The following is a 26,377-nucleotide window of genomic DNA, read 5'->3' as shown; positions in this document are numbered from 1 at the left end:
TGTCTTCCCATTAGCTAATGCACTGGAAAAATAAGTCCTGTGGCATAGGGATAGACCGTGTGTTGTGTTTGGAGTTCAGAACTGCTGCTTCTGTGCTTTACTGTGATATAAATAACAGTGGCAAACTTTGTCGTTTGGGATTTCAGTTGACACCATGACACATTTCTACATCTGATTTCCCTTTTCTCCTCCAGTTGGTACAAAAAACCCCACGTTGGTCTATAAAACAAACAGTACTTTTCTTAAGGATCCACAGGGGTGATGAACATAAATGTTACTGAACTGGAAAATACCAGCCTAGAAAAGAGTCGATCAGATCAGAATGTATAAGTGTTTCTTTAAGTGTCAGAAAGCATCAGTCAGCTGATTACAGTGTACTTTGTGACTATGTGAAGGATTTCACTGTGTGCTTACTTGTTCCTTTATAGATTACGCTGTGGAAGAGAGACCCTCTCAGATCTCTGTCATGCAGCAGCTGGAGGACGGTGGCCCTGACCCTCTTGTATTTGTTTTAAATGCTAATTTGTTGTCCATGGTAAAAATTGTAAATTGTAAGTTTATACTTTCTGTGATTTTTTTTTAATTATTACAATTAAGTAAGGCTTGGTATATGGGGGAAATTTTCTATGTATTATTGTAGCTACAGCAGCAGTTTTATTTGGTAAGACAAGTCTCAGTGTGCACAGACTGAAAGTTTTGTACTTAACCGTATTAATTAAAATTACATAAGGATTTTGGCCAGTGCCTTAGACATTGATGAAGACATTTTTTTTCCCCTGAAAATATAAACTAGATTGATAGAACCACTGTTCTCAGTTTTGGAGGCAGGTATCTGCTGTCTGACTTGGGAGGGCAAAATATTATATTACTCAGTCTTCCTTTGGTCTCTTAACTCATTTCCTTGCCATCCTGTTCTGAGAAAAGTAGAAAGGATCCCATAGTAATACTCAGGTTCTGTGCCTCTGTGTGTCACTCGTAGCCTTTTCAGTACTGTGCAAGCATATGTGTGTGTGTGCTGAGCGAGGGAGGAGCTCATGGGGAGGCACATCGATGGCTTCTCACGTTTGTGCCTCAGTTTGTTTCTTGTGGATGAGGAAATAATATTTGAAAAATTCAGAAGGGCAGTTTTGCAGCTAAATGTTTTCTGTGAAGAGTTTTTACAATAAACTAGGAAGTTGTCTAAATCTGTAAGCATCTAGTTAGTGTTACATTTAGGTGCTTGTATTTTGATGCAAAAATGTTATTCTAGTAACTTAGTATCATCAACAAATGGATTTTGATACTTGTGTTATCATTAATATTCATATAAAGCAGAACACAGTTATTCAATGATCCATCTCAAGAGAGAGCTCTCTCTGAAACTTGTTTAGCTGTCAGGACTGCAATTCGCACAGCAAACAGCCTGGCCTTTTCTTAGCTTCCTTTATTCCCATTTATATCCTGTCCTTGAATTTGGACACAGAAGCTGCTAGAAGTCTGCTCTGGGGTGCTGATCCCAAAATGTGACTGGCAGCTGTAGTGCTCTGGCTGTTCTTCAGTTGCAGACTGCTATTACTGAGCTGGTTTTGGTTTGGATGTGTTTGCTGATTTGTTCCTGTGGCAGACGTCACAACCAAATATTCTGTGAAACTGAAGATTGGACAATCTTTCTGTAGTGAAATTAAGCCGTATTTTTGTGAAATGTTGGTTTTCTTTTCTCATACATCTTTCCTTTCTGCAGATGTGAACAGGAAGTGCTGGTGTTTCACTACGAAAGGAATGCATGCAGTGGGGCAGTCGGAGATAGTCATTCTCTTGCAGTGTTTGCCTGATGAGAAGTGTTTGCCCAAGGATATCTTTAACCATTTTGTGCAACTCTATCAGGATGCCTTAGCAGGTAGGAACACTATCTATCTCTTAAAAATGATTTCAATAGGTGAGATACGTTTCTGTCACTTAAAAAAATGTCTATTTTTGTACGAGATAATATGAAAAACAAGGATCAAAGCTGATAGGGTGCTGAGTTATAATTGGTTAATGGCATCCTTGTTAGCAGCTCTGAAGATCTTCCAGCTGAACTCTGGGTGCCAGCACGTGGGAAATAAAGGCCTATAAAGGCTTTACATAGGCTATTGCAGGAATGGAGCAGGGAGACTCCCCCTGTCACAATGTCCTGTTCAGCAGCCATTGCTTATTCTGTGCTCTGGCATTTCTGCTGGGTCTTGGGTTAAGTACTTAAGTAAAGCTAAAACATTCCCCAATTTATTGCTCGGCTTGGTTTATCAGTAAATGTAGTGAGATACCCAGCAGGGCTCCTGGGTGCAGTGATGGCATGGCTTCTAACAACTTTCATTTCTGCTTAAAGTCAGAAAGAAAATGTTGAGAACTGCTGTAGATAGTGTTAAATATCTTAAAACAAATAATTTAAAAATTTGGTTCCTATGTTTTTATATGTATGTTTTTGCCTTGCAGAAATTTCCCCTGAATTTTAATATCTCAGTCACAAGCTTGTATAATGTAAACCTTCACACATTTTGTAATTGCTGAGTAAGTGGGCTTCTGCTCTTAAGTGTCGATTGGACCTTATAATCCAAAACTGATAATGTCTTCTGGGGGGAGCACTTTGAATTTTAATAACCTCCCATAACTCAAAAACATTACAGTGCACTTATACAAAGAGTCTGACGAGAAGAAAAAGAAGGACAAAACCAATTTTTTGTAAAGAAAATCTCTTATTTGGTTTCTCTGATGAGAAAATAAAGCTAATTTTCCAGAGGTGAAATTGCATCACATTTAGGTCATACACTGACAATACATTTATGAGAGGTTCTGCAATCAACTATAATGCCTGTGCAGTGACAGAATCCAGTGCTGTAAGGAAATAATGGCAAAGATCTTTGTCTCCTGAAATGTCTTTACTCGACAAAAGTCATCTTGTCCAGAGAGGTTGCCAGGCTCAGAATGTCCTGTTATCACATGACATAATGGATTTAACATACACTGGAAACACATAACCTTCCAAATCTCACTTTACTGGCAGTGCTTTATCTTCTAATTAGGATGTTATTCAGATGGAGATGGTTAGAAAATGCTGTGTGTGTGTGTGTGTGCAAACACACTGGTACACACATATGCTACTAGGTGTGTATATTGCAATGATGTTTGTATGCTTATGTTACTGAAATAGATAACTCACAACTCCTACATAACATATTTGAAACTCTTTCTGGTGCTCTCATGGCAATAATTTAATATCCTATGACTGGAGTTGTGTGCAGGGCTGCTGATTTCTGTACAATTGTTCATTGGGAACCAAACTTCACAGCTTAAGAATTCCACTCTGCAATGTTCTTCTGGTAGTGTTTCCTCTGTGTTGTACTTCAGATGTGTAGTGGAAAGAGGTACACAGCTAGAGTTGCCATTTGGGATAGTACCAAGCAGCACTGAGACTTTCACAGATCATAGCAGCTGAGTAAATTCCTGTAGCACTTTGTAGTGCACACTCTCAGTGGGCATCCTTTTTTCTTTTCAAGTTATGGGTGCAGGAGAGGGAGAAGTATATATTTGCAGCTCCAGTCGTTTTCAAAATTAATCAGCCAGAGAGGCTGAAGGGATTTCAGTTTGGTGGTTGCAATCCCTTGGAGGTGGTTAGCAGTTTGTGTGCTGTTGCAGGTGCATCTGTGCTTCCTACTTTGTTCTTTTCAGAGGTATTGCACCTCTCTTAGAGCTTAAATGATAGATATTTAGAGCACATGAGAATTTCCAGTAGGATTTAGGGACCATTTGAAAACCTGTCTCACTGTTTCATTTTTCATTGTATAATATATTGGTTTAAATTTATTTTGCTGCGAGGGAACTGAAATAAACTCTGACGTTTTTTATTTTTCTCCTCTAGTAAATATTTAATAACAGTCATAAAGTAAAAAGACACAGTGAGTAATTTTTAATGGAATGGAAACAAGAATTGCATACAGTGATAATGATTTTGTTTTGGAAATGGTTGGGTTTTGCTGCTCTTTCTGTTTTGAACCGAAACATACAGCATTTCTCACCTTGATTACTTAATTAAAGCACATATCTGTAGTGATTCTTTTGTTTTTTTTTCCCATGAGTCACATTTATTTACCAGCTCTTCCTGATCAATTTTGAGTTCTGCATTCAAACCAAGAAGCACAAACCTGTGCTTACTCCAGTCCCCGCTGAGGTGCTTCTGCTCTCCTCAGAGGTTGGTTTGTTTCTTCAGGCCACGTCCCGTGCTTTCAGCCACTTGCAGAACATGATTTTAGCTGCAGCAGAGCTCAGCCCTCCAGCATGCTGGCAGGAGTGTGTATGCTTAATGCTTCATGATTTGTCCTTCTGCTGCATCTCCACTTTTAGTGTGGATAGGATGTCAGTCGGCTGCAGCACCGCTCTGAACCTTAACTGGGGGAAGTGCTCAACCACGAGCTTTAGTGTTGGGACTTTATAACTGTAAAGCAATTGTGAGATTTTGAAGTTAAGATACTGTTTTTCCTTGTGGGTTGTGTGTATGTGAGGTATAAATGGTAAATTTGTTAATTAAGACAAGTATTAACTGCTGTTGTTTCCCTTGTTTTATTTTTCCTTCGGCCCTTTCAAAGCTTCCTGCTTCCCATCAAGCTCCCTGCTGCGTTGCCTTTCTTGTTTTGAAATGGAAAGCTAATGATTTCTGTTGCAGTTGTAGAAGTACTGTTACAGCAGCAATCCCATGGTTAGCTTTGTTGGCTCTAAGCCTGAGAGGAGGTCTGGTGAATGGGGGAATGAGGACTTCAATTCCTCTGAGTGAGGACTTTGAAGCAGTTGGATATGTTACTATAGAGCTGTCAGATCCACCCTTAGTACGTGAACTCCTTGGTGACGTTACTTTTGTAATGAAGGGCAAGTTGGTAATTGCTTGAAGGGGAGTTGTGGTCTTTATGGTTCTGGAGGTTCTATCCCAATCACAGTTTTAGGTATTTTCTACTTAGCCTGGTTCTATTTAAATAATCTGGTAGCTAAAACATGATATCTATAGGGAAGTCCACATAGATACTCTAAGCAGAGAACAGCTTAACTATTGTGCTCTGCAAGTGTAGAATGGAGAACTGGATACAAAATTGAATGTGGTGTATGGGGTGAAAGTGATGGGAAGGCTGCTGAGCTTGGGCTGAGGAAGGTTTGAGTGCCCACTACTCACAGTGGTAGTGAGACATTGCACCTGTTGCCAAAATGAATAAGTTCTGTCCAAATTACTGTTGTTTTTCAATACAAAGATACTCAGAGTGATCAGAACTTTGAATTTTGTTTCCAATAACGACCTCTGCTGCGGATGTGTTAAATCCACAGTCCTGTCACTTCTCTGTCTGTTTGTGAGCCTTTGTGTTAACACTGTCTGGGGTTCTTTGTGTGCTCATTTGCTCTTGAAGAAAATCCACCTCGCAAGACTGATCCCAGGTGAGTCTCGCTTTGCATTTCTTGCTGCTGGAGCAGCATGTTTGATTTTTCAGGATGCTGGCATGGTGTTAGGTACTTGGCAGATCTTGGCTGTTACTGGTGATGGTGGGATGAGGTCAGACATGCAGCTTTCTCTCCTCCAAGTATGCTTTCCCTGAGGTTGGGTGTTAGTAGCAAGCAATACAAAACGTATTTCAGAAATTTAACCTCAGCTGCTTTTAGTAAAAGCACCAAGGTGGCGTCATCACGTACTGAGTGCAGTAAAGAAGCATGGGAATACTTTCTTCTTTACCTTTTCTGGTATAAACTGTTTTATTTGATCCCAGAAGAGACTGTCAAGCTGATACAGAGTTCATCAGAGGAAGGCATTTAAGCAAAGAATTCGGAATGCAGTATGGATTGTTACTGAAGGTAAAGCCGTATCAGTGGGTACAAACATGTTTGTTTTAAAGGAATTTGCAGAGCTGCTTAGGATTAAGGGTATATACAGGCTAACCCAGTATAACTGGGAAAAGAGTAAATACTGCAGAGCTGCTTTAGATGCATCGTGCACATGTATGGCACTTCCTAAATAATATTAATTCGTTGATGTAATGTGTTGGAACTTAAGATAAGAAAAGGCACCTTTCTCTTCATTTTCTATTCACAGTTACTTCTTTAGAAAGGAATTTGTGATATTTTGTAAATTAAATAAATGTTTTGCAGGAGTGTAGGTTTTTCTGAGGGTTCATCTGACAGGTACACTTTCTGTGCAAGCTTCAGAAATACAGTTCTGTGCTCCTGATGTGTAACGGTGCAGCAGGCTGGGTCTGACCTTGTCACACTGGTAATAGCTCCCTTTATTTAAGGTAGCAGTATGACAGGTTTAAGTGCTTTGTATCCACATAAATAAAAAATAAATGGGAATTTATTGAGAAATATAGGTATATATTAACTTCTCAGTGGGGCCTTGACTTGGAACCGCCTTCAGAGGAAAGGCAGACAGCCCCTAGACAGTGTGGAAAGATTTGTAGGAGTGGCTTTTTCACTTGGATTTGCTGGGTGAAAAGGACGCTTCCTTGATTCTTGCCACGCTCAGAGCAAGCTGTTGCATGCTCTCATAAATAATGACTTCCAGCACAACTGCCTGAGCTCAGTAGTTTGTCCTCTTAATAGCTGTAGCATCTTGGAGCTTGTACTGTATGAGGAGTAACGGTTAGTGCTGTGATTGTGGTAGCAAAGTGCTGAACACCAGAGTCAGATTTCACTCTGAGGGTTTTTTTGCATTGCTGCTAGCTGAAAAACTTGTTGTTAAGGCAGCTCAGGCGTGTGAGTATTGAAACTCCATCTCCTGAAACAGAAAGAAATAAGTGGTTGTCCTCTTTTGCTGCAGCACTTAGCATCAGTCACAAGTAGAAATGTCTGATTGCTTTGTCATCCCAATGGGCAATATCTCATGTCATGGAGGTGTATGGTATCCTCCTTGAGAATCACATGGCCTGGGTTGGGTTGGGACCTTAAAGCACAGCCAGTTGCAGCCTCCTGCCATGGGCAGGGCTGCCCCAGGCCCCATCCCGGGCTCAGATACCTCCAGGGGTGGAGCATTTGCAGTTCCTCTGGGCAGCCTGTGCCAGCACCTCCCCGTGCTTTGAGTAAAGAATTCCCTCCTCACATCTAACCTGAATCTCCCCTTTTTTTGGTGTAAAGCTGTTTCCCCTTGTTCTGTTGCTGTCAGACCATTTTGAAAGGCATTCTCCGTCCTGTTTGTAAGTTCCTTTGAAGTACTGATTATTCTGGTCACGTTGTTTGGAACCAAGAACTTCATCAACTAATTTTACTATCAGGTCTGTAGATTCTGTTTCCATAAGAACATATGGGAAGGAATAAAAAGGAAATATAAATGAAGAGGAAATTACTGAGGGTAGGTGGGAACTGCAAAAGCAGATGAATTGAGTGGAGATAGAAAGGTGCCAGAAGCTATTTTAGTTCAGAGAAAATTTTTTCATGGGCATGAGTTGATACATTAGGCTGCACTTGCACCAACTGCAGCATCTTGCTCACATTAGCAGTGTAGTCACTGTGCAGGATACAGCGTCACAGCGCAGGCTGACAGAAATGCACTTGCAGATGGGCAGGAGCAGTGCTTCTCAGAAGCTGACAACATTTGATGCAACTCTATCAATTGTGTTAATCATTCTGATTAATGAATGGCTGCTTTACGTCAGATGTGCTCAGCTGGGCATTGCAGAAGTTGTAACCACTGTAAGAATTCTGGACTTTGGTCCAGGTTGATGGCGTCAGCTCTGGTTTGCGTGTATCTGTAAAAGTAAAAAGCAACCACTCAGGATAGCAGCAAGCTATGACCCTGGCAGAGCTGCCTGCACTGCTGAAGCCTGATGCCCTTTAACAGAGAACTTAAGAGCTTAGTTTGTGCAGCACCTGATGGGCTCAGCATAAAAAAAAAAAACCCAAACACCACAAAACCCAACCAGAATAAAACTTGTGAGTGTATTTGTTGACTGGAGTATAAAATGAGCTGTTTGCTTAGAGATCTACCAGTAGTGTACATAAAGGAGAAGGTCCCTGCATGAGTCACGTGAAAGAAGGAAGACACAGAGGTGGTTGTGTTGTGGAGGGCTGCACAGCAGCGTGGCCCACGTCCCACGATGGATCAGTGTAAGGGTCAGGCTAGGAAGGACTCATTGGTTAAAGCTTTCCTTTGCTGGCCTAAACTGTGCCTGCTGTGTTTGTTTCATTGCCTTTATACGTGTCACTGTGTTATTTTTAGGCTGTTCTGAGTTATAGAATTTGAGAGGGCTTAACTTAATCATCGTTTTTGTCTTCCTGAGGATGTCACAGTTGTGTTGCTGTGAGCTCTGTTTTTGCTCAAGATGTAGTGTTTGTGTGTCTGTCATAGCATGTCTGAGAGGGAGAAATTGCACAGCTGATGTGCGTGTTGAAGAAGAGGAACAACACTTCTTCCTTCTCTGCCTTAAATTCAAATATAAATGCTCCATCACGAAGTGGTAGAGGAAGGAGCAGAACCTCCTGGCTAGCAGTCCCTCTGCCTACAGGCAGGGAAAGCCTAGGGTTTCTGCAGAGGCTCACAGGTCTGCATGGGAACCTCAGATCCACACGGTTCTTGAGGAATGCTGTGATCAAATAGTCAGCCACACCACGCTCCCTTTACTTAGCTGTGTTTTCCTTTGAGAGCAAGTCAGTACTATTAACATTCACATCTTCCTATGGGAACTGTGATCAGCTTTCCTGTTCGTTATTTGCATGCTGTTATTGGAATTACACCGTGGTTCTTTGCTGTGATGTTAAACATTGCATTGGATGCTATAATAATCTAATGAGCTTTCAGGTTCATTCAGTCATTCCAGCATAAACATTTTTGAAATTTAAGAGCATCAAAGAAGAAAAATTGAGTGAAAATTAGTGGTGCTTCTCCCCCGTGTTTGTCTGAGTTGCATTTTACATAAAATATACTAATTAAATAAATACTTCTATGTGCAATTCTTAAAGTGACCCAGATCTTCAGTATGACAGAGGCTCCCTGGTGGTTTGCCTCAATGAAAGGACAGCCACTGGGCATTCATATGTGACGAGGTGTGCACCTCCTCTAATCTCAGCTGGCTCTAAAAATTTGGTTCAGTCATCAGGAGCTTCTGCAGTGCAAATCTCTTGAGTGCCTGCGAGGCACTGAGTGAAGGCTTTCACTGAGGCAGCAGCACTGTCCTGAACTACCCTTCTTCTCCCTGGCTGTCCCTGGGATGCATTGTCCCCTCCATTTCACCTCTTCATCTTTGTGAAGCAGGCAGATGGCTGAAATGGTCAAGGCAGCTCTCCATTCTTTCCCCACCCTCCACACATTATTATTATTATTTTTAGCTTAGTTTAATTCACTGAGTCATTTTTAAGAGCCACGAAGAAGTTGCCAAATCATGCCAACCTCAGCTAGTTACAAAATAGAATGTATGCTCCTTTCTTAAATAAAATATGTGTCGCGATACTGCTATTTTCCTTGGAAAACTGTAGGCACTGTATATATTTTGCAATGTAATCCTTTAAATGTGTGTGTAGCTGAAGAAGAGGAGAAAGAAAGAGAAGTAAGTGAAGGATTGAAGGCTTTACGCACTGTCCTCTTAGCATTTAAGAGCACAGCTCTGCCAGTCCAGAGCAGAAATGAAGGTTTTTGTGCACGTTTTCCTACAGATCTGACTTCCTATCGGTGATAGTGAATAACTGTCACCACCAGAGGTGGATCAAGCAGAGCTGCTGTGGCTTTGGTTTCTTCAGTCTACACATTATTCCATAACAGATTTCACAGTTTTGCCCAAAGGGGCACCTGAGCCCCCTGTGCAGCACGTCATTGTTTCTTGTGTGGTTAATGGGCATTAATGCTTCAGGAAGCAAAGATGTGTTTCTTTCCCTCCATCCTGAAAAACTCTTTGAATTCTTGATGTAGCTCTCAATCCGGTGATGTAATGAGTGTTCTTATTCATAGGTAATGTTGTTGGCAACCTCGGACACTCCTTTTTCAGCAAGAGCTTTCTGGGAAGCAAAGAACACGGAGGGTTCTTGTACGTTGCAGCTACGTATCAATCCCTGCAGGACCTGGTGCTCCCAACCCCACCCTACTTGTTTGGCATCCTCATTCAGAAATGGGAGACACCCTGGGCTAAAGTGTTCCCCATTCGGCTGATGCTGAGACTTGGAGCTGAATACAGATGTAAGTATCGTGTGTTCTCTGAGCTGCAGTTATTCCTGGAGGATAATGTATTCTGGGGTAGAGCACACACACACACACACACACACACAGACCTGAATTGTTGCCTGTCAATGCAGTGTGAGCTTCAACAGGCTGTTGTTCCATACCCACGTTGTGTCCAGGTAACAGCCCAGCAGTCCTGGGGTCTTGTTAGGACCTACAGCCTTTATAAAGCTGTAATAGTTGAGCTTTTATGGAAACAAATCTAATTCTGAGCAGCTATCTGTCGTTCGCTTGGTGACCTGAAAAGGAGCAGTGTGCAGAACAAGGCTGATTTAGCTGGTGTACTTATGTCAAAGGTTCTCATTTGTCCTGGTAAGCTCTTTCCAAGCTGAGATAGAAGAGCCTTTAGTTTTATAAAAACTGTGCTCGTTATCCAGAGAATATACACGCAGGGGCATCTCATGTGGCAGCTTGTTAGGAAAATTCTGTTGCAGCTAATAAAAATAAAGCTGGAGAGAGTGTTTCAGCTAAATAACATCTTTGCAGCTAGAAAGGAATAAAATCTCCAAAGACATCAGTGATCACTGCAGACTGCTGGAAGTCTGTGCACCACGACAGGCCAGAAGTTTGCTGTCCTGGTCGTCTGCTGCCTTAATTGGCATGACATGTAAATCAGAATTACTGTGTTGTTGCCTGTCATTTTTTTGCAGATGCACCTCTTAATATTTCCATAAATTTAGCAAAGTAAGTTTTAGAACGTGTCCTACTGTGATTTGTGGTACAGTGCTCGTGCAGGAGCTGTGACACTTTCCATGTCAGTGTACAAAGACCAGAGCTGATACGGAGATCACGATTTCCTTCAAACCTGGAGAGCATTTTGCAGCTCCTTGTGACTCCAGTGGAAGCTGTGAGGGTGTGTGGCAATTTGGAAAATCAGAGGAGACTTCAGGAAACTTCCTTCAGATTTGTGTTCAGCACACCTTGCCGTTACGTACGACTGCTTGAGTCACGTTTCAAGCTTTGACTTCTGCTGCAACATAATGTAGTGTAGCCACATCCATACAGTGCACACTGAGTAGTGTCCTTGGTGTTGTACAAGCATGGCTAAGCCAGCCAAGGAATGCAGGTATTGTGCATTGTTGCCATACTGTACATATCCTCTCCATTCTTTCTGACACGCCTCTGGAGAGAATTTGCCATGTTTTAAAGAAGTTATGAAAACAGAAAATGAAATAATCTCAGTGTTGTCACTGATTGTCACGTACGTCAGCGACAAGCGGAAGGCTTAGGATGCTGGAGTGAAGGGAGGCAGGATGACCAAAGAAAAGGGAGGAATCATTCCCAAGAAGTGTCTTGAAAATAGATTTATACCTTTCTTCTCTTTGCTGTTTAAACTCTAGTCTTCTTCCCAATCTTTTCTTTAGCTGCTGGTTACTGCATTCAGCTGAGGCGATTGTATTTGAGTCTGTTTTTGCAGAATCTCAGTATGTAAATGGCATTTGACTTTTTCTGTTTTATCTTATCCTAGTTTATCCGTGCCCACTTTTTAGTGTCAGATTTCGTAAACCTTTGTTTGGAGAGACGGGACACACGATTATGAACCTCCTTGCGGTAAGTGCTGCGGCTGCTTCTGTGTTCCATTGCTGTGCATCCATCAGAGGGGTGAGAACTGACTCCTGTTGCACGTAGCTGGCATGCCTAGAGGACAGAAGGAAATCGTGGGCCCACTATTGCCTGCCACTGCTGCCATTGGGTGTTAGCTCCTGACAGCATGCGAACTGTAAAGGGGTTCCCAAAACAGCACCCCAACCTTGGCCAGTGGGGAACGTTTGGACCTGGCACTAAGTGCAGTAGCTGCTAGGATCACTTCCTCAGCAGAGCTGGGCTGTCACAGAGTTCAGCTGCAGCTCTCTGATAGTGCAGAGCTTCAGCTGAGATGGACTTGCTCCAGCGTTGCTAACATTTTCAATATTGAAAATTCTTTAATGTGTGACTTAATGTCAGTGCTAGAAAAAATTAATTATCCAGTAATGTAACACAACACAGAGAACAAATCTTATATATGGTGATGGCATTCAAGGATGGAGAATATTAATTTTGATGTAAGAAAATCAGCAGAATAACAGTGACTGACAGGCATGATGTTTTTTCATTTGTGTACATTGATTATGTAGGTTACAAGCTGTGATATTTCCCTCCCTGCTCTTCAAGTTACTGGTTACAATTACTTTAATGAGGTAGCTGACAGCCACTTAGGAGAGTTACGAAACCTGCAGTGTTAATGATGATTACCATGCATAACTTTAAAAACTTGTTTTAATTACCAGGATTTCAGAAATTATCAGTACACGCTGCCTGTGGTCCAAGGCTTAGTGGTTGATATGGAAGTCAGAAAAACCAGCATCAAAATTCCCAGCAACAGATACAACGAGGTAATGCTTAAAAGAATACTTGTTTGTGGTTTCTTTGTGATTGGAAGACCTGGTGTCTAAAGAAATTTTATTCTTGTCACTATCTCTATGGAAAACTGCCTCAAAGTCTCTATTTTGTACTTGATTTCTGGTGTGAGAAGATCAGTGTCTTCAAGACGTAGTGGGCTGAGAAAGCTGAGGGACAGGATATTTGAATGATGGAAGTGATGTATTCTGTGGTCTGTGTGGACAGGAGTGGTTAAACTTGGCATTTTGAAAGCAGTCAGCAGCTGAGAGAAGAGCAAAGCTCCTGAGCAAAATAGTGCTTTTCAAAGGTCTTGTAGAATTAGAGCAGAATCCAGCTTTATCTTATCAGAGATTGTTCTACTGGAAGTGTTCAAGTGAAATAATAGCAGGATTGAGGAAATAAAAAGAAAGGAAAAGCAGGTTTTTGTGTGAAGTTTGAAAAGAAGAATCTGATGAAGCAAGAAGATAAAGGGTCTATTTAAAAGACAAATTAGTTCTTGGTGCTGCTGTGAGAAAAGGGAAAAGGTCAGTGAAGCCTGCACACACTAAATACAGATTGCACTGGAGGTGGTTCAGTAAGAGCTGTGCCTGATGCTTGCAGGTGTTCTCAGTCAGTTCTGTGTTGCACGTTGCACTGAGCTGACTCTGATGAGTCCTGTGTTAGGCAGCATGCCACAGTCTGCACTGTGCCCAGGTTCTCTATCCAGTGTTAAGCAAGGACTCCTTTTCTATAAGGAGGAAGTGTTATTTATGTGACATCATGGCCTGCGACTCAGCTGAAAGGATGAATTGCTGGACATTTTTCATCTGAGAGTATTTTGAATTAAGATGAATTAAACCACAAGTCCTTTGCTCTTTCCCCATGTTAAGTGGTATTTCATTGGAAAAGAGTGTCACTCGAACTGCCTTGAAAATGAAAAACTCTTTCTCAGTCTCATGCGTGGACAATTCAGACTGGAATTAACAAATTAAATATTCATATATCATTTTTCTATTAAATATGTAGTTTTCTCTTCAAAATGATTTCACTTTTCTAAGACTTCTAGTGATACTCAGTTACAGGTGTAAGGCTATTCAGTCCCTCAGCAAAGATATCCCTGTTACTAAGTTGCCTTGCTGCAAAATGCAGTGACCCTCTCCCATTGTTTGTTGTCACAGCAAAGGCAACTGCTGGGCTCCCTAAAGGGGGCCGTTGTTGACTAAATTCAATGTTTCTGGAGCATGACATGATAAATAGATAATGAAATACACTGTCGTCTGATGGAAAATGAAGTTTCCTCCCTAAGCATTACACCTGTGCACATTTGTCAGCAGTGAACACCAGCTGATGTTCCTGACTCTCTAATTAAGGTATTATGTTGGACTGAGAAAGGAGGTCGTGTTGAGCAGGGCGAGCATGCAGGAAGGAGAGGACTGGAGTATGAGTGCTCTTAGGAGATGTCAGCTGTCATTTTCCTTCTCTTCAAGGTTTTCACTGGTGGAGGTGTAATTAAACCACCTTGGGCCCCTTCCCCCCTTTTTTTGTTCTTAAAATCAAATCAAATTTTTAGTTTTGAAATAAAATTGCAGATAGATGTCTCCTCAGTTTTTATTTTGGATAAAAATCTCACCTCTAAGACTGCGTGAAGAGAGGAGAAAATGAAAGGAATATAATTTACAGTAATGTTTTGCTGAGAATTAAAATGCTTCCTGGATGTCAGTGATTCAGATCTCTTTGAAAAGTCTTTGAAAGAGGAACACCGATCCTGATTTCAGCAATTTGTGGGGGTGAAGCACAGAGACACTGAGCTGAGAAGGCAGTATTTGTGATTTATGGTTTGTCATGCACAGCTCTAGGAGTGTAAACTAACTAGATTTTTCCTTCCTATATTTTTTCTAATATTTTTTCCCTCCAAGCAAAAGAGAGCAGCTTTTGTGGGTCATCTGTCCTTCGTACCAGTTACCTTAATTACATGAAAGGTGACACTGAAGCATCTAGATGAAATAAGACCTGAACCATCTTTTCAGATGCATAAGTTATGGTTCTGAGTACTAAAGTCTGTCTGACATGAGACTGTAGGCACTGTTAAACTTTCTCTGTGTCAATGAACTGTTCCAAGAATAACCTTTGTATGGTATTGCTTGACAGACGGGCTGAGAGTGGTATAAACCTTTTTGCTTGCAGATGATGAAAGCCATGAACAAATCCAACGAGCATGTTCTAGCAGGGGGAGCGTGCTTCAATGAGAAAGCAGACTCACATCTGGTGTGTGTTCAGAACGATGATGGGAATTACCAGACACAGGCCATCAGCATCCATAATCAGCCGAGGAAGGGTGAGAAAGGGGCTCACGAGGAGGCCGTTCCCTCATGGTGCTCTGTGTGACTTTTGTTTTGCCATTGTTCTGACCGTGCTGCAGCACGCTGTTCAGTGAAGCTGTCTGGATTAGGCTTGTCTATATTTCACTGTTTCTGCCAGAAGTTCAGAGAAAATAATTCTGACTATTGGCCTTCCTGAATGGGCAGCTTTGTGAGTTAGCAGAATATTGTGTTGCATTGATCTGTCTGCCTTCAGCCCCTCAGTGTTTTGTTCTCCTTGCAGAATGCAAAATCTCAGGCATCAAGGGACACACAGTACTGTTTGTGTCCTGTGTACAGTCCTCATCACACTTCCTAGGTCAGAAGTGCTGTTTTGAATTGGTATGAGAGGTGTTCTGGCAAGAGCCAGAAAATTAAGACCAAGCCAGCAGAAAATTAAGCACATTACAGCTTGCTCACTTGTAAACATGGTAATGCTGTTTGCACAGTACAGCCTGGGACATGCGAAGTTCTGGAGGTCACAGTGCTCTGACTGTCTTACACAACTCTACACTAATAAAGGCAGCAGTCTTTGGCATTACTGAAGGCTGTAGGTGAGTGTGCTTGCCTGTGCATGAGCTGCAGGCTGTGTGAAAGGAGGGAGATTAGGTTTAGTAGGGGGCAAGAGAGGTGAGCAGAAACAAGCAACATCAGCAGTGGTTAAATAATGTAACTTCAAAAATGCGTTCACCTCAGTCAGACAGTCTGGTTTCCAGGCTTTACTTGGCAAAGGCATTGACACTATTTCCAAATGAGGAGATAGAGGCCAACTTCTGTTGTTGAGCAGGTGGACGTGACTTCAGGGCTGCTGTTTTTATCTGAGTTTGGTTTGTTTTACACACACAATGGATAGAGGGACTTCCAGCAAGTGTTTCGTGATGGGTGGTGGACATTTAAGACAGTGTCGTTCAAACCAGCTGGCTTTGAGCTACATTCTTCCCACTGGGTTGGTGTTACAGTGTGAGCCACAGGCAGCTCACGCATCTTTTGCTGGCTGACAACTTCCAGAATTATGGAATTGGTTACTGTAAATTAGCAATCCTGAAACTTAAGTGCTGAAATAAAAGCATTTAGGCTGACAAAACTGCTGTCCAGTTCAGAAGATAACTGGATGATTTGCAGTTCTATGTCCAAGCATGTAACATGCATTAAAGTCACTTTAACTCTGAGCAGCACTCATTCTGAGATGAATCACCTCTTGGGATGATAGAGCTGTTGTGCCTGATTGCTGTGTGAGGCACTGCTTTCATGAAAACCTCACTTAATCACTCTTGCTGTTGTTGCAGTGACTGGTGCCAGCTTCTTTGTGTTCAGTGGAGCTTTAAAATCCTCTTCAGGCTACCTTGCCAAATCCAGTATAGTAGAAGGTAAGAACTGAACTGCTTGCTTAAAATGCACTGCTCAGCTGAGCCCTGAGAGTTTGAATGAAGCTGCTGCTTCAGCTTCATCGTACTTAGCAAAAAAACCAACAACCCTTGCTTCTTTTAATGAGAGGAATGTGTTATCCCTGTGCTTTTCCTAGACAGCACTCATCAGTGTTTCATCTTTTAGGGACTGGAGAGTTCAGGAATGGGATTGTGTAGTGCTGTGGTGGCCCTTCAGTATTCCTGTTGCTCATAAAGAGGAAGGATGTTTTTCTTTTTTATGGGGTCTGCTCATTGTGACTTATCTTGGCTCACAAGGATTTCTTGGTTTCCTAGATGGAGTAATGGTCCAGATAATTGCAGAGAACATGGACTCTCTGAGGCAGGCCTTGAGAGAGATGAAAGACTTCACCATCACTTGTGGCAAAGCAGATGCCGAAGATCCTCAGGAACACGTTCACATTCAGTGGGTGGAAGATGATAAAAACTTCAGTAAGGGGTAAGCAAGACGTATTTGACTTTGTTATGAATTTTAATAGATCTTAGGATTTGTAGGAATTGTAAACGTGTACCTCTATTGTGAGTGACAAGATGCAATGACATGTCATGAAAGTGGAGCTGAGACACCAGAGCTTTGGGTGTATCAATCAAGAAAGCTGTCAGTGCTATGGATTACTTTGCCATTGCTAACAACCAGTTACTGGAATCTCTCCCCAGCACTCAGTGCTGAACCTTGCCTGCTACGGTCACTTTGTGCTCCGGTTGCTTTGTTTTCATTAAATAGCTCTGGAAGAAAAGTTGCTGAACACCAGCAATATGTGTTGTACTTTGATAGTTAAGCCAAAAGAAAAGCATATATGGCAGTGCAAGTACTTAGTGGGGGAAAATGCTGTTATGATAGATACAGTCTTGTGATGAATCAGCATCTCCAAGGGATGGCGTTTCTGTGTGTACAGGCACTCTGGGTCAGCCTCAGCTTCCTGTAATTAAACGTTACAGGACACATTCTGTAGTGTGTAAGTAGTGTTTGAAGGTATCGCAGGCCTCCACCAAGGTTGCAGGTGAATGAAGACAAATCATTTGAAGCACGCTGTTGCTCTTCTATCACCTGACTTGGAGTTCAGCCCTGAGCTTAGCCATCCTGAACCCCATGTGTGTGGGTTTGGGGTTGCAGTGGTCAGCAGAGCACTGTGCTGCTGAGCTTTTCCCTCATGAGGGGCATCTTAGCATCAGTTGTGTGTGGGGTCACTTATCCTGGCACCCCTTGTTCAAGCAGTTCCCTTCTGAGGCTAGGTTTGGTCTGTGCCCCATTAAGTCAGTGTGGTAAGTTGCTTTGTTGTAGTGGTTCAAACTGCAGAGCACTCAGTTATGAAAATAACCTGTAGCAATTGTGTTGAAGGATTTTAGGTGTACTGGAGGCACTGTCCTTTGATCTATTAGGTACTTTTCCTTTGCAATATCCTCTATATCTCCTGCTGAGTAGGAATTTACCCTTTTCCCTCCACTTCTACAGTGTTGTAAGCCCTATTGATGGCAAATCAATGGAGTCTATAACAAGTGTGAAGATATTTCATGGCTCAGAGTACAAGGCAAATGGAAAGGTCATTCGATGGACAGAGGTAAGTCAGGCAAATGGAGCATTTGGGGACTGCAGCCACAGCAGTCTGTCTTCATCCTGCTCTGCCTACATTACCAACATTGTAGCAGCAGATTCCTCAGGACAAACCTGCAGTAGCTTTTCTGTGTGTGGGGAAAGGAGAGCAGTGTCCTGCCACAGCCTGCTTTGTGCTGGCCACCTCTTCTCATGCTCACTTGTTGAACATGGGAAGAACTAGAAAAGTGCTTGTTCACTGTGTTACCCAAGGTAACAGGGTTTTGGAAAACATGTCTGTATAAATATCTGTTGTTCGAGGGCTGGTTTGTCTTCAGACTATTTTACTGATGTTCCCCAGGAAGCTTTTCTTGAAGTCTTCTTTCATATAACGTTTTGATTGGCATTTCGTTCACTTTATTTTCTGTATCTTAATTCTTACCTTCAGGTGTTTTTCCTGGAAAATGATGAGCAACACAGTGGTCTGAGTGACCCAGCTGACCACAGCAGACTGACTGAAAACGTGGCAAAAGCTTTCTGTTTAGCTCTCTGTCCTCATCTTAAATTGTTAAAAGAAGATGGAATGACCAAGCTCGGTCTGCGTGTTACTCTCGACTCAGATCAGGTAAGTCAGTCTTGAATAGCTGCAGTTTAATAACTGGGTGGTTCATTGCTCCCCCCACCCCCCAGAAAAGCAAAAATACACTGCTGCAACCATTCTGTTGGTTGAAGTGCCACCAGCATCAAGACAGTGCTGCTGTTATGTGGTGCTTGGGGCATCTGCTGCTACTGGAGAGCCAGCACATAGCGTGCATGAACAGCAGCACTGCTCTGCAGGCAGACCTGGAACAGCCCCTGGAGGTGCAGGAAGGTCACCTGCTGAGAGATGCCTGTCCCCCAGCAGCTGAAGAAGGGAGCATAAAACATTGTTCAGAAGTGTGGCTGTTCTTAAAAGACCACGTTGCACGTGAGGCAGAGAAACAGATGGGAGCTTCCCTCGAGAGTGCTTTGCAGCAAACACTACAAGCAGACAGAGAAGGGCTTTTGGCACACCAGCTGGCCTTGCCTTGGAGTGAAGTGTGCTTAGCATCATCCAGCTCTTAAAGTACTGCAAGCCTTATTCTGACAGTGCAAGGTGTAGTTCCTGCTGGTCTGGAAGCTTTGCTTTGGTAGAACAGTGGTGGAAAAAGCTGCTTTTGTCTAGGCAGTCCCTGGGAACACAATGAAGACTGGACACGAGTGGGGAAGCTGATGCAGTACTGGCTGCACGCTGCTCACGGGCCTGGCATCCCCAGGCAGAGACTGGGGCATCTCCCACAGCTCACCCCAGTCCTGCACAGCACTTCCCTCACTGCGCACTGAGCCAGAGCCTGCTGTCCCCTCTGTGTAAAACCCACTTACTTTCTGTTTTTTTTTTTAGGTTGGTTATCAAGCTGGGAGTAATGGACAGCCACTGCCTTCTCAGTACATGAATGACCTGGACAATGCCTTAGTTCCAGTGATTCATGGAGGGGCGTGTCAGTTGAGCGAGGGGCCAGTCATAATGGAGCTCATCTTTTATATTCTGGAAAACATCTCATAAGAGGACTTCATTTTCTGTTCAGACCTGTTCCAGCAGCAGTTGTATCTGAATCATTTGCACTTTAAAACTGGAGAAATTAAGCTTTTGGTAACACTATTAAGGGGAGGTGGGGGGTGGTGGGAGGGACAGTTGTTCCATAATTCTAAATCTTCTATGCATTGTCAACGAACAGAGGATCAGGGCAGCTTCTATACTACAACATGGCTATGCTATCCTTGCAGCTAATAACTTCTGTTACTGTTTAGAAAAATGCTCATGTTTAAAGACTTAGAGTACACGACTGTAAATGCTCAACTGAGTGCAAAGATCACCGGGGCGTAAATAAAAAGTGAAACTCCTCTCTTGTACTGTTTGTAGATGGACAAGTAAGAAACAACAGTCGAGACCTCCATTCTGACCTCATCTTAATGCTGTTTGTGGTTATTCTGTAGACATTCAAAAGTAACGTTTACATTATTTTGACCAGATTATTGGTTGAAATGTGTTTGGGGTAGCCCTTGAGAGATGTGGGATGATTACCTAGCCATAACTACGTTTGTATATGAGCCTGAATGAGAAGGGCAAGCATCTCTCAGAAGCAGTATTACGTACGCTGCAGTTTTGTGTGTGAAATAGGCTAGTTTACTTTTATCCCCCACTCTATTTACTGTAAAAACAAAAAACAAACCAACAAACTTGTCACCTCAGCTGATTTCTGTAACCTCCTAGAACACTTCTGTTCTTCTATACTTTGTTTACAAATCTGTGTGAATTTCAGAGACCTGTCCCAAGCAGAGGAATAGTCCTAAAGTGCAGTTATTACCCTTTTCCCCGAGTAGGTCCTGCTTTTTAAGGAGAGTAACACCCAGGGCAGCTTTTAAGTCTCCTCCCTGCTGTACGCTGTAGTGTAACGCTAGTGTCATGTAATACAAGACAGCTTGCACTTATTAGCAGCACCATGTAAAAGCTTACCTGTGATAAAAGTATAGAGTGTCTGTTTCTGCATGTTCTGCTGAAAAGGCTTTCTGGTCAGCTCTGAAAACTTGCACTTGGCCCAATGCCCTTGGTCTCACCTGGGAGGGTGCTAGGGAAGCAGCTGCTCACAGCTGGCACAGCATGGTGAAGCTGGAATTGAGACCGCTACAAGAAATGGTTCCACGGTCTTCCCAAACGGAATTGTTTCATTGGAAAGCTGCTGCTGAGGTGAAAGCTCAAAGCAGGAGCAGGGCTCAAGCAGCTCCAAACCCCTCCCAGGAAGGCGGTAAGCATTTCCCCCTGCTGTCTATACAGCAAATTAGTGGGGAAAGGGAGACTACTTACAGTGCAGACAGTATCTCAGACCTTGCATTGTCCCTGCTTGCTGTCGGGTGCAGTGGGCAGCGTTCTGTTCCTGCTGTGTGTGAGTGATACAGGCGTCCTTTCAGCAGGAATGAGAAGTGTAAGGCTACTGTAAGGACAATGCTGTGCTTTTTAAACAAGTATACAACGTTAGCTGGGCAAAGGAAAAGGTAACTACACAGTGATGTGTTCTATGTAAAGCCAGCACCACATATGTACACAGTGCATTTGTGAATAAATGGCTACTGCTTTAAAAAAAAAAATCAAACAAGTTTCACAAATGTATAGCAAATTACAGCTGTTAGAGCCCAACATTTTGGAGAAGGAAAGGCCACGCTACTGGGGTCCCACTCCAGAGACAAAAGCTGGCCAGCAAGAGGTAGCACATCAGCAACACTTACCCCATTAAGCATCCACCAAGTACAGCCTTACCTCTGGCAATTGGGAAAAGGCAGCTTTGTGTTTCACAACGGCCAAACAACCCTTAAGCAGAGAAGCCTCCCTATGTATCTGTGCAGGGGAGTGGCACTGAGGTTGCTTTCAGCTGCCCTTCTGCACCCTGTGTGTGCACCTCTATGTGCTGTAGGCAAGGTTTGCTATCTTGTTCTGTAAACAAAGTTGAAAAATCTTCCCTCGAGAGCCTGCACTCCAGCTTTGCCACGGCAGCTGCTTCCCAGTTCCCTTAGTTGCATTGTTATGCTTAATAATGCAGTGAAAGAGGTGAAAAATCTTTTATCATCTTCTCTTCCTTTGCCCCAGAAGTCATTTACATTTGGGTTACATCTGTGCAAAACACTATCAACTGGTGACTGACATGTTTGCTTCAACCACAGCCTTTTAAATGACCTTAATTACCATGTTGTTAAGAAATAAGTACTTGTTTTAGAAAAAAATTGTACTTTTAAAATTCAGTTAGTTAACACTGCAAAAAACTGCATATTATATTTTTATTTTCAACATGTAGTTTTGTATATTAAATTTATTGAAATTAAAAACTAAATACTGTATTGTCTTCATCTGCTCAGGAAGACAGAGCAGCACTGCCTGACTGCTCTGGATTCCCTCCTGCCTTCAGCCATGCCCTCCCCACAGCCCCCTGCCCCCGCAGTGTGTGGCCCCACTTTGGGCACATCCTCTCCTCGAGGTCACTCAGAGCTGTTGGCTCGCAGGGATGTAAGCACACAAACTATCTGGTACCATCATTTTGTATGCTGCTAATTAAAAGCTTTCCTGAAAAATAGTCCTAGTCCAGTTTCCTACACACCACAGAGTGCTATCTCCCCATCACCTGGAAGAACTGCGAAAGCCTATTTAAAAAAAAAAAAGTATATAAAAAATACAACGACCCATTTGTGAAGCAGCAGTGTAACATAGATCTCTTTTAAATAAACAGACAGACAAAAAAAGGCACAGTGCCCCGGCTGCACTGGAAGAAGCAGTGCAGTAAGCATGGCACACAGCAGAGCCAGAACAGAAACGCAGAGCTGGAAGCACCTGCTGCCCAGGCTGAACTTCCTGAAGCAGTGGCACGCGTAGAGGAGGGGGATGCTGCTGCCAGATTTCTGCCTGAGTTTTCTCCCCTCTATTTTAAGGAAACTGCTACTGGGCAGAGGCTGGGGGGAACAAAGAGTCAGTGATCAACAGAGCTGGAGCAGACTGCTCCCTGTACCGCATCGGTGCTTGTACACTTAACAAAATGCATCTGCCTGTGGAAGGCCTTACCTGCAGCCTGACTGACAAGTTTCTGCACTGCCTCAGGGAATTTTGTTTTAAAGGGCTAAACCTTCCGCACACCACTCTGCATAGTTAATGTAACATTCATCCTGGTGCTACGTTAGTAGTCCCACATTAAGGCAATTCTGTCTATTTTGTGTAGACAAAATAACAACACCCTGCAGCAGCGAATTTTCAGAGCCTTACATTTGCCTTAAAGTTATTAATAAGCACTATGGCTGTTACCAAAAGAGACATTAGGTTCAGTAGTGCATTCGTGTAACGTCTTTGGTGCTTGCAGCTAGCAGCATCTCTCTTCATACACGTTCATCCCACACCTCAGCCTTCCTGTGGAGCTGGGGAAAGAAGGGAAAATGAAATGACTTGATGCAGTGCTAATGGATGATCACAATTCAAGGTCACATACTTAAAACACTGACAAGAAGTTTCAAGGTGGTCAAGTAGAAAAGTCAATGGAGCAAAATCATTGAGCTCTAGTGACAGAAAATGTCCACCCGGTGTACAAGGCCAAGGCACTGCCTCAGGGACCACCACCAACACGTCCCCCAGCCAACCTGAAGCTTGGGAGCAGCTCCTTCACCAGGAGCAAGGAATCACTTGCCCAACAGCTTCTTTGGGGCTTTGAATTCAGACTGCTGTATTGAAACAGGACCTTGTAAAATCTTAGACAATTCAGAAGCAGCAATGTGGCAAACAGGTGAAGCTCATGAGTATTAGTTTAACTGCCATCTATAAAAGCAGAGCTAAACTACACACTAAGGAACAGGGATCCCAGAGACTTCAGGAAGCTAAGAGAAAGATGAGTGATTGCTCATTAAAAAGTATTTATACATCATCTGTTGTCCGTGAGTTTTGTTCCATGCCTGTACAGAATGGTCATGGTCCAAAAGGACTCTACACACTGTAACAATAAAATGGCACATTCGATTTACAAACAAATCATAAAGGTTCTGTAACCTCATTTCTGAAATCACGTCAACTCACCCCCACAAATACACAGATGAAAGGTATCAAGGCCATGTAATTAGGTCAATGTCCTCACAAAATATTATTCCGTGCAGAATTAATCTGCAGCTCTGAATTTATCTGATGGCCAGACCATCTCCAGATGCTGTATTCATACCTTATATAGGAACTAGTGCTCAAGGACCAGCCAGTTTTCTGTAATTGTTTGAAGATCCTGACCGCTGAGGGGCTCCCTGAGTCTCACTTTTACTTCCAGTTTCCCTCCAGTGGGTTTTCTGCCATCAAAGATCTGAAAGAACCACAGGAAGAAGGGCAGTCAGTGCACACACACACACAGCACCATGCTACAGTGCCTCAGGCAACCACAGCAGATGACTGCAGCACTGGGAGGTGTCACAGCCACATGCTTCCCCAGATGCAACACCCCAGGTTCAGCAGAGCAAATCCTCCACTCGAGCCACTCAGGCAGCTTTCCCTCGGGCTGTGTTAGGTGCTCCTGCTAGCAGCAGGCAGCTCCAAGGACAGGAAGAGCAGCAGCATCCCGATGCAGTCTGTGATGCAGCCTGAGGGAGCTCTTCAGGCTCCGCTTACTGATCTCATGCTGGATTGTACAGCAGCATCCTATCCTCTCTGGCACTCCTTCCTTAGCCTTTGATCTGTTGCCTACTAACACAAGTATTTTTGGCAATCATCTGAATTTCTGGTCCCAGCCAAGAAAACGATCTTGATCAGAAAACATACAGAACAGAGTCCTCAAGAAGTTCCCAGTACCAGAACTGTCACAGCTAAGACAAGCTTCAAGAGGTTACACAAAGAACAGTCCATTGTTCAGCAAACTCATCCAATACAAATCTGTCCTCTGTGTGTGAGTCATTTATACGATGTGAATATTCGTTTTCCCTTCATGTTCAAATATTAGTAGAGCACACCTCACCCAGACAACATACCTCGATGATCTCTCTAACTTCACATTCTGATTCCAGCTTGTCCAGTTTCAGGTGTGCTGTTCCCACATGCTTGTCACTTCTGAAAAAGGACCTGTTACAAAGAAATCTGCATTAATGGAAAGTGGAAGGTTTCCCAGAGCATTAAGGAGAAAGGAAAGTAAGAGGTCATCACTGTTGGTACCACCAACACATCCAGGAAGGTCTCGAGGTGTGCTGCTAGAGCTGTAAAACCAGGGTGAAAGGGAAAACCTGTTGTGAACTGAAGCACAAGATATTCAAATACTCATTTTCTAATTATTCTCTTACAACCAAGTTAGGGAGAAGCATAGTGGTAACAGCTGAATCCTAAACTAGCACCTGGAATGGCAGAAATTTTGGCTTCCTCTTCTAAGTCATTCACTTTAGGAAAATAGCAGGAACAAAGCCAGGTCAGTATTCTCCATTGATATTCTCCATTTAACCAAGTTAGAACTGGTTGCCTCACATTCTGGACTATTTCCTTTCCTCCATATGCACCTTAAAACGAAGGATTATGTAACTGTACTGCAGTCTGTTGGATACTTTGTTCATAAACTTTAAAAAGAGAAGCAGTGATCCTCCTAGCTGCACTTTTTTGTTTTAAAGCATTTCTCCAAGTTCTAATCCAGGAAATAAAGACTGGTTCCCCCCTGATCAGTTCCAGGGAGCTCGCAGGGAAGAATGAGCTTGCTGTAGGCTATGGCTTCAGAAGCCTCTGGGGAAATCTCCTTTTTATCTTCAGAAGATTTTACCAGAGTTTTAAGTTAAGACTTTTCCTTTGGAAAAACGCATTGCTGAGTTTTCACTTCAAAGTGTTTTCTATAATAAAGTTTAACATATGACCTGAAACAAGTTTCCTTTGTTCACCAAGAGAAAAAATTAGCAGGAGACAGACAAAAAGCCATCAGAGACCCTGAATCTGTTACATCCATGAGCATTTCTGGAAGTATTATCTAGAAAGACAATGAGCTGACAGTCTTTAGAGAAGAGCCTGGAGAATTTAATCCTGTCCTTTCTGTACTGGCTGCAGGTATGCAGGCAAATCAAGAACTGCACGAGGCAGAGAACATACAAAGACAGTAGGAACTCCACTGTGAAGGGGAGGCAGCTGGGCCTGTTTGTTAGCTTAGGTATCACATACTACAGCAGGAACCATGTTCTTTAATTTGGCTTTGCATAAACTTAGGTCATGCAGCCCCGTTCTGCCCCAAGACGACCCCTGTAGGAACAGAAGATCACTGAGTATTTCTTATTTATTCCCTTCCCTGTCACCGTTTGTCATGAGGAACTGCCAGCCCCTGCCCCCATCCAGAAACAAGTATATATTCAACTTGTTAGATTCCTGTTCTAAGATAAAAAAAAAAAAATCCCTCAATGCCAGGAAAGAGAAAATTCACCCAGAGTCATTCACTGATCCTCAGAAAGCCTTCAAAGGACAATCTGGAGCTGGCACACAATTTCAGGAGCCACTGGAGAGTGTTTCCCAATGGGTGAACTTAAGCCTGAGCTCAGAACCTTGTGGTTCCAGATGTGAAAGCAGAGGATATGCCCCACATGTGCAATGGTATGCAAAAGACAGGGAAAAATGAGTTTACATTTTAAAACCTAACAGATATATGCCAAACAGCCAGGATCTCCAGCAGGGAAATGCTGAAAAACAGCAAACAGGACTGAAAGAGGAAGGAAGTCAGCTATTGCTTCAACGGAGATACTAAGGGGAAGATCTGGAATAGAAATAATGGGAGTTTACCTCATAAATTACACCACCTACAGCATGAAAATCACTTTAAAGAAACACTGGATCCTTAATGCATGCTTCAGTAATAGAAAGAAAGACCAGCACGAGGAGCCACCGACAGAACCAGGTTATCTGACATCTCTAACAGTGAGATGAGTAAGGCCATTTGGATTTTGAATACATCAGTGATAAGCTCAACCAAAGGACGATTCCCTGTGT

The 26,377-nt window shown here is 42.9% G+C and overlaps 2 protein-coding genes across 3 annotated transcripts in view; one reads left to right on the top strand and one right to left on the bottom strand.

Annotated features, from left to right (window-relative positions):
• The window catches only part of ZFYVE9 (zinc finger FYVE-type containing 9), a 54,503-nt gene extending 34,668 nt beyond the window's left edge, over positions 1–19,835 (top strand). For both annotated transcript variants that reach the window (XM_065738934.1, XM_065738926.1), the window contains exons 8-18: positions 429–551; positions 1,721–1,876; positions 9,920–10,144; positions 11,655–11,737; positions 12,454–12,558; positions 14,729–14,879; positions 16,188–16,268; positions 16,602–16,764; positions 17,779–17,884; positions 18,305–18,481; positions 19,277–19,835. In XM_065738934.1, coding sequence (XP_065595006.1) covers positions 429–551; positions 1,721–1,876; positions 9,920–10,144; positions 11,655–11,737; positions 12,454–12,558; positions 14,729–14,879; positions 16,188–16,268; positions 16,602–16,764; positions 17,779–17,884; positions 18,305–18,481; positions 19,277–19,438 — 1,532 coding nt within the window. In that variant the 3' untranslated portion in view covers positions 19,439–19,835. The remainder of the gene's footprint in view (positions 1–428; positions 552–1,720; positions 1,877–9,919; positions 10,145–11,654; positions 11,738–12,453; positions 12,559–14,728; positions 14,880–16,187; positions 16,269–16,601; positions 16,765–17,778; positions 17,885–18,304; positions 18,482–19,276) is intronic.
• Positions 19,836–22,418: 2,583 nt separating this feature from the next.
• CC2D1B (coiled-coil and C2 domain containing 1B) overlaps positions 22,419–26,377 on the bottom strand; it is a 28,229-nt gene continuing 24,270 nt past the window's right edge. The window contains exons 22-24 of the mRNA XM_065738959.1: positions 24,403–24,493; positions 23,613–23,744; positions 22,419–22,824 (exon numbers count right to left, since the gene is read on the bottom strand). Of these exons, the coding sequence (XP_065595031.1) occupies positions 23,625–23,744; positions 24,403–24,493 (211 nt within the window). The 3' untranslated portion in view covers positions 22,419–22,824; positions 23,613–23,624. The remainder of the gene's footprint in view (positions 22,825–23,612; positions 23,745–24,402; positions 24,494–26,377) is intronic.

The sequence above is a fragment of the Cyrtonyx montezumae genome, unplaced genomic scaffold (genome assembly GCF_038088225.1).
Source record: "Cyrtonyx montezumae isolate F1298 unplaced genomic scaffold, pur_monq_1.0 scaffold_1, whole genome shotgun sequence".
NCBI lineage: Eukaryota > Metazoa > Chordata > Aves > Galliformes > Odontophoridae > Cyrtonyx > Cyrtonyx montezumae.
The sequence above is the reverse complement of the archived record's forward strand: the minus strand, read 5'-3'. Positions and strand labels throughout refer to the sequence as shown.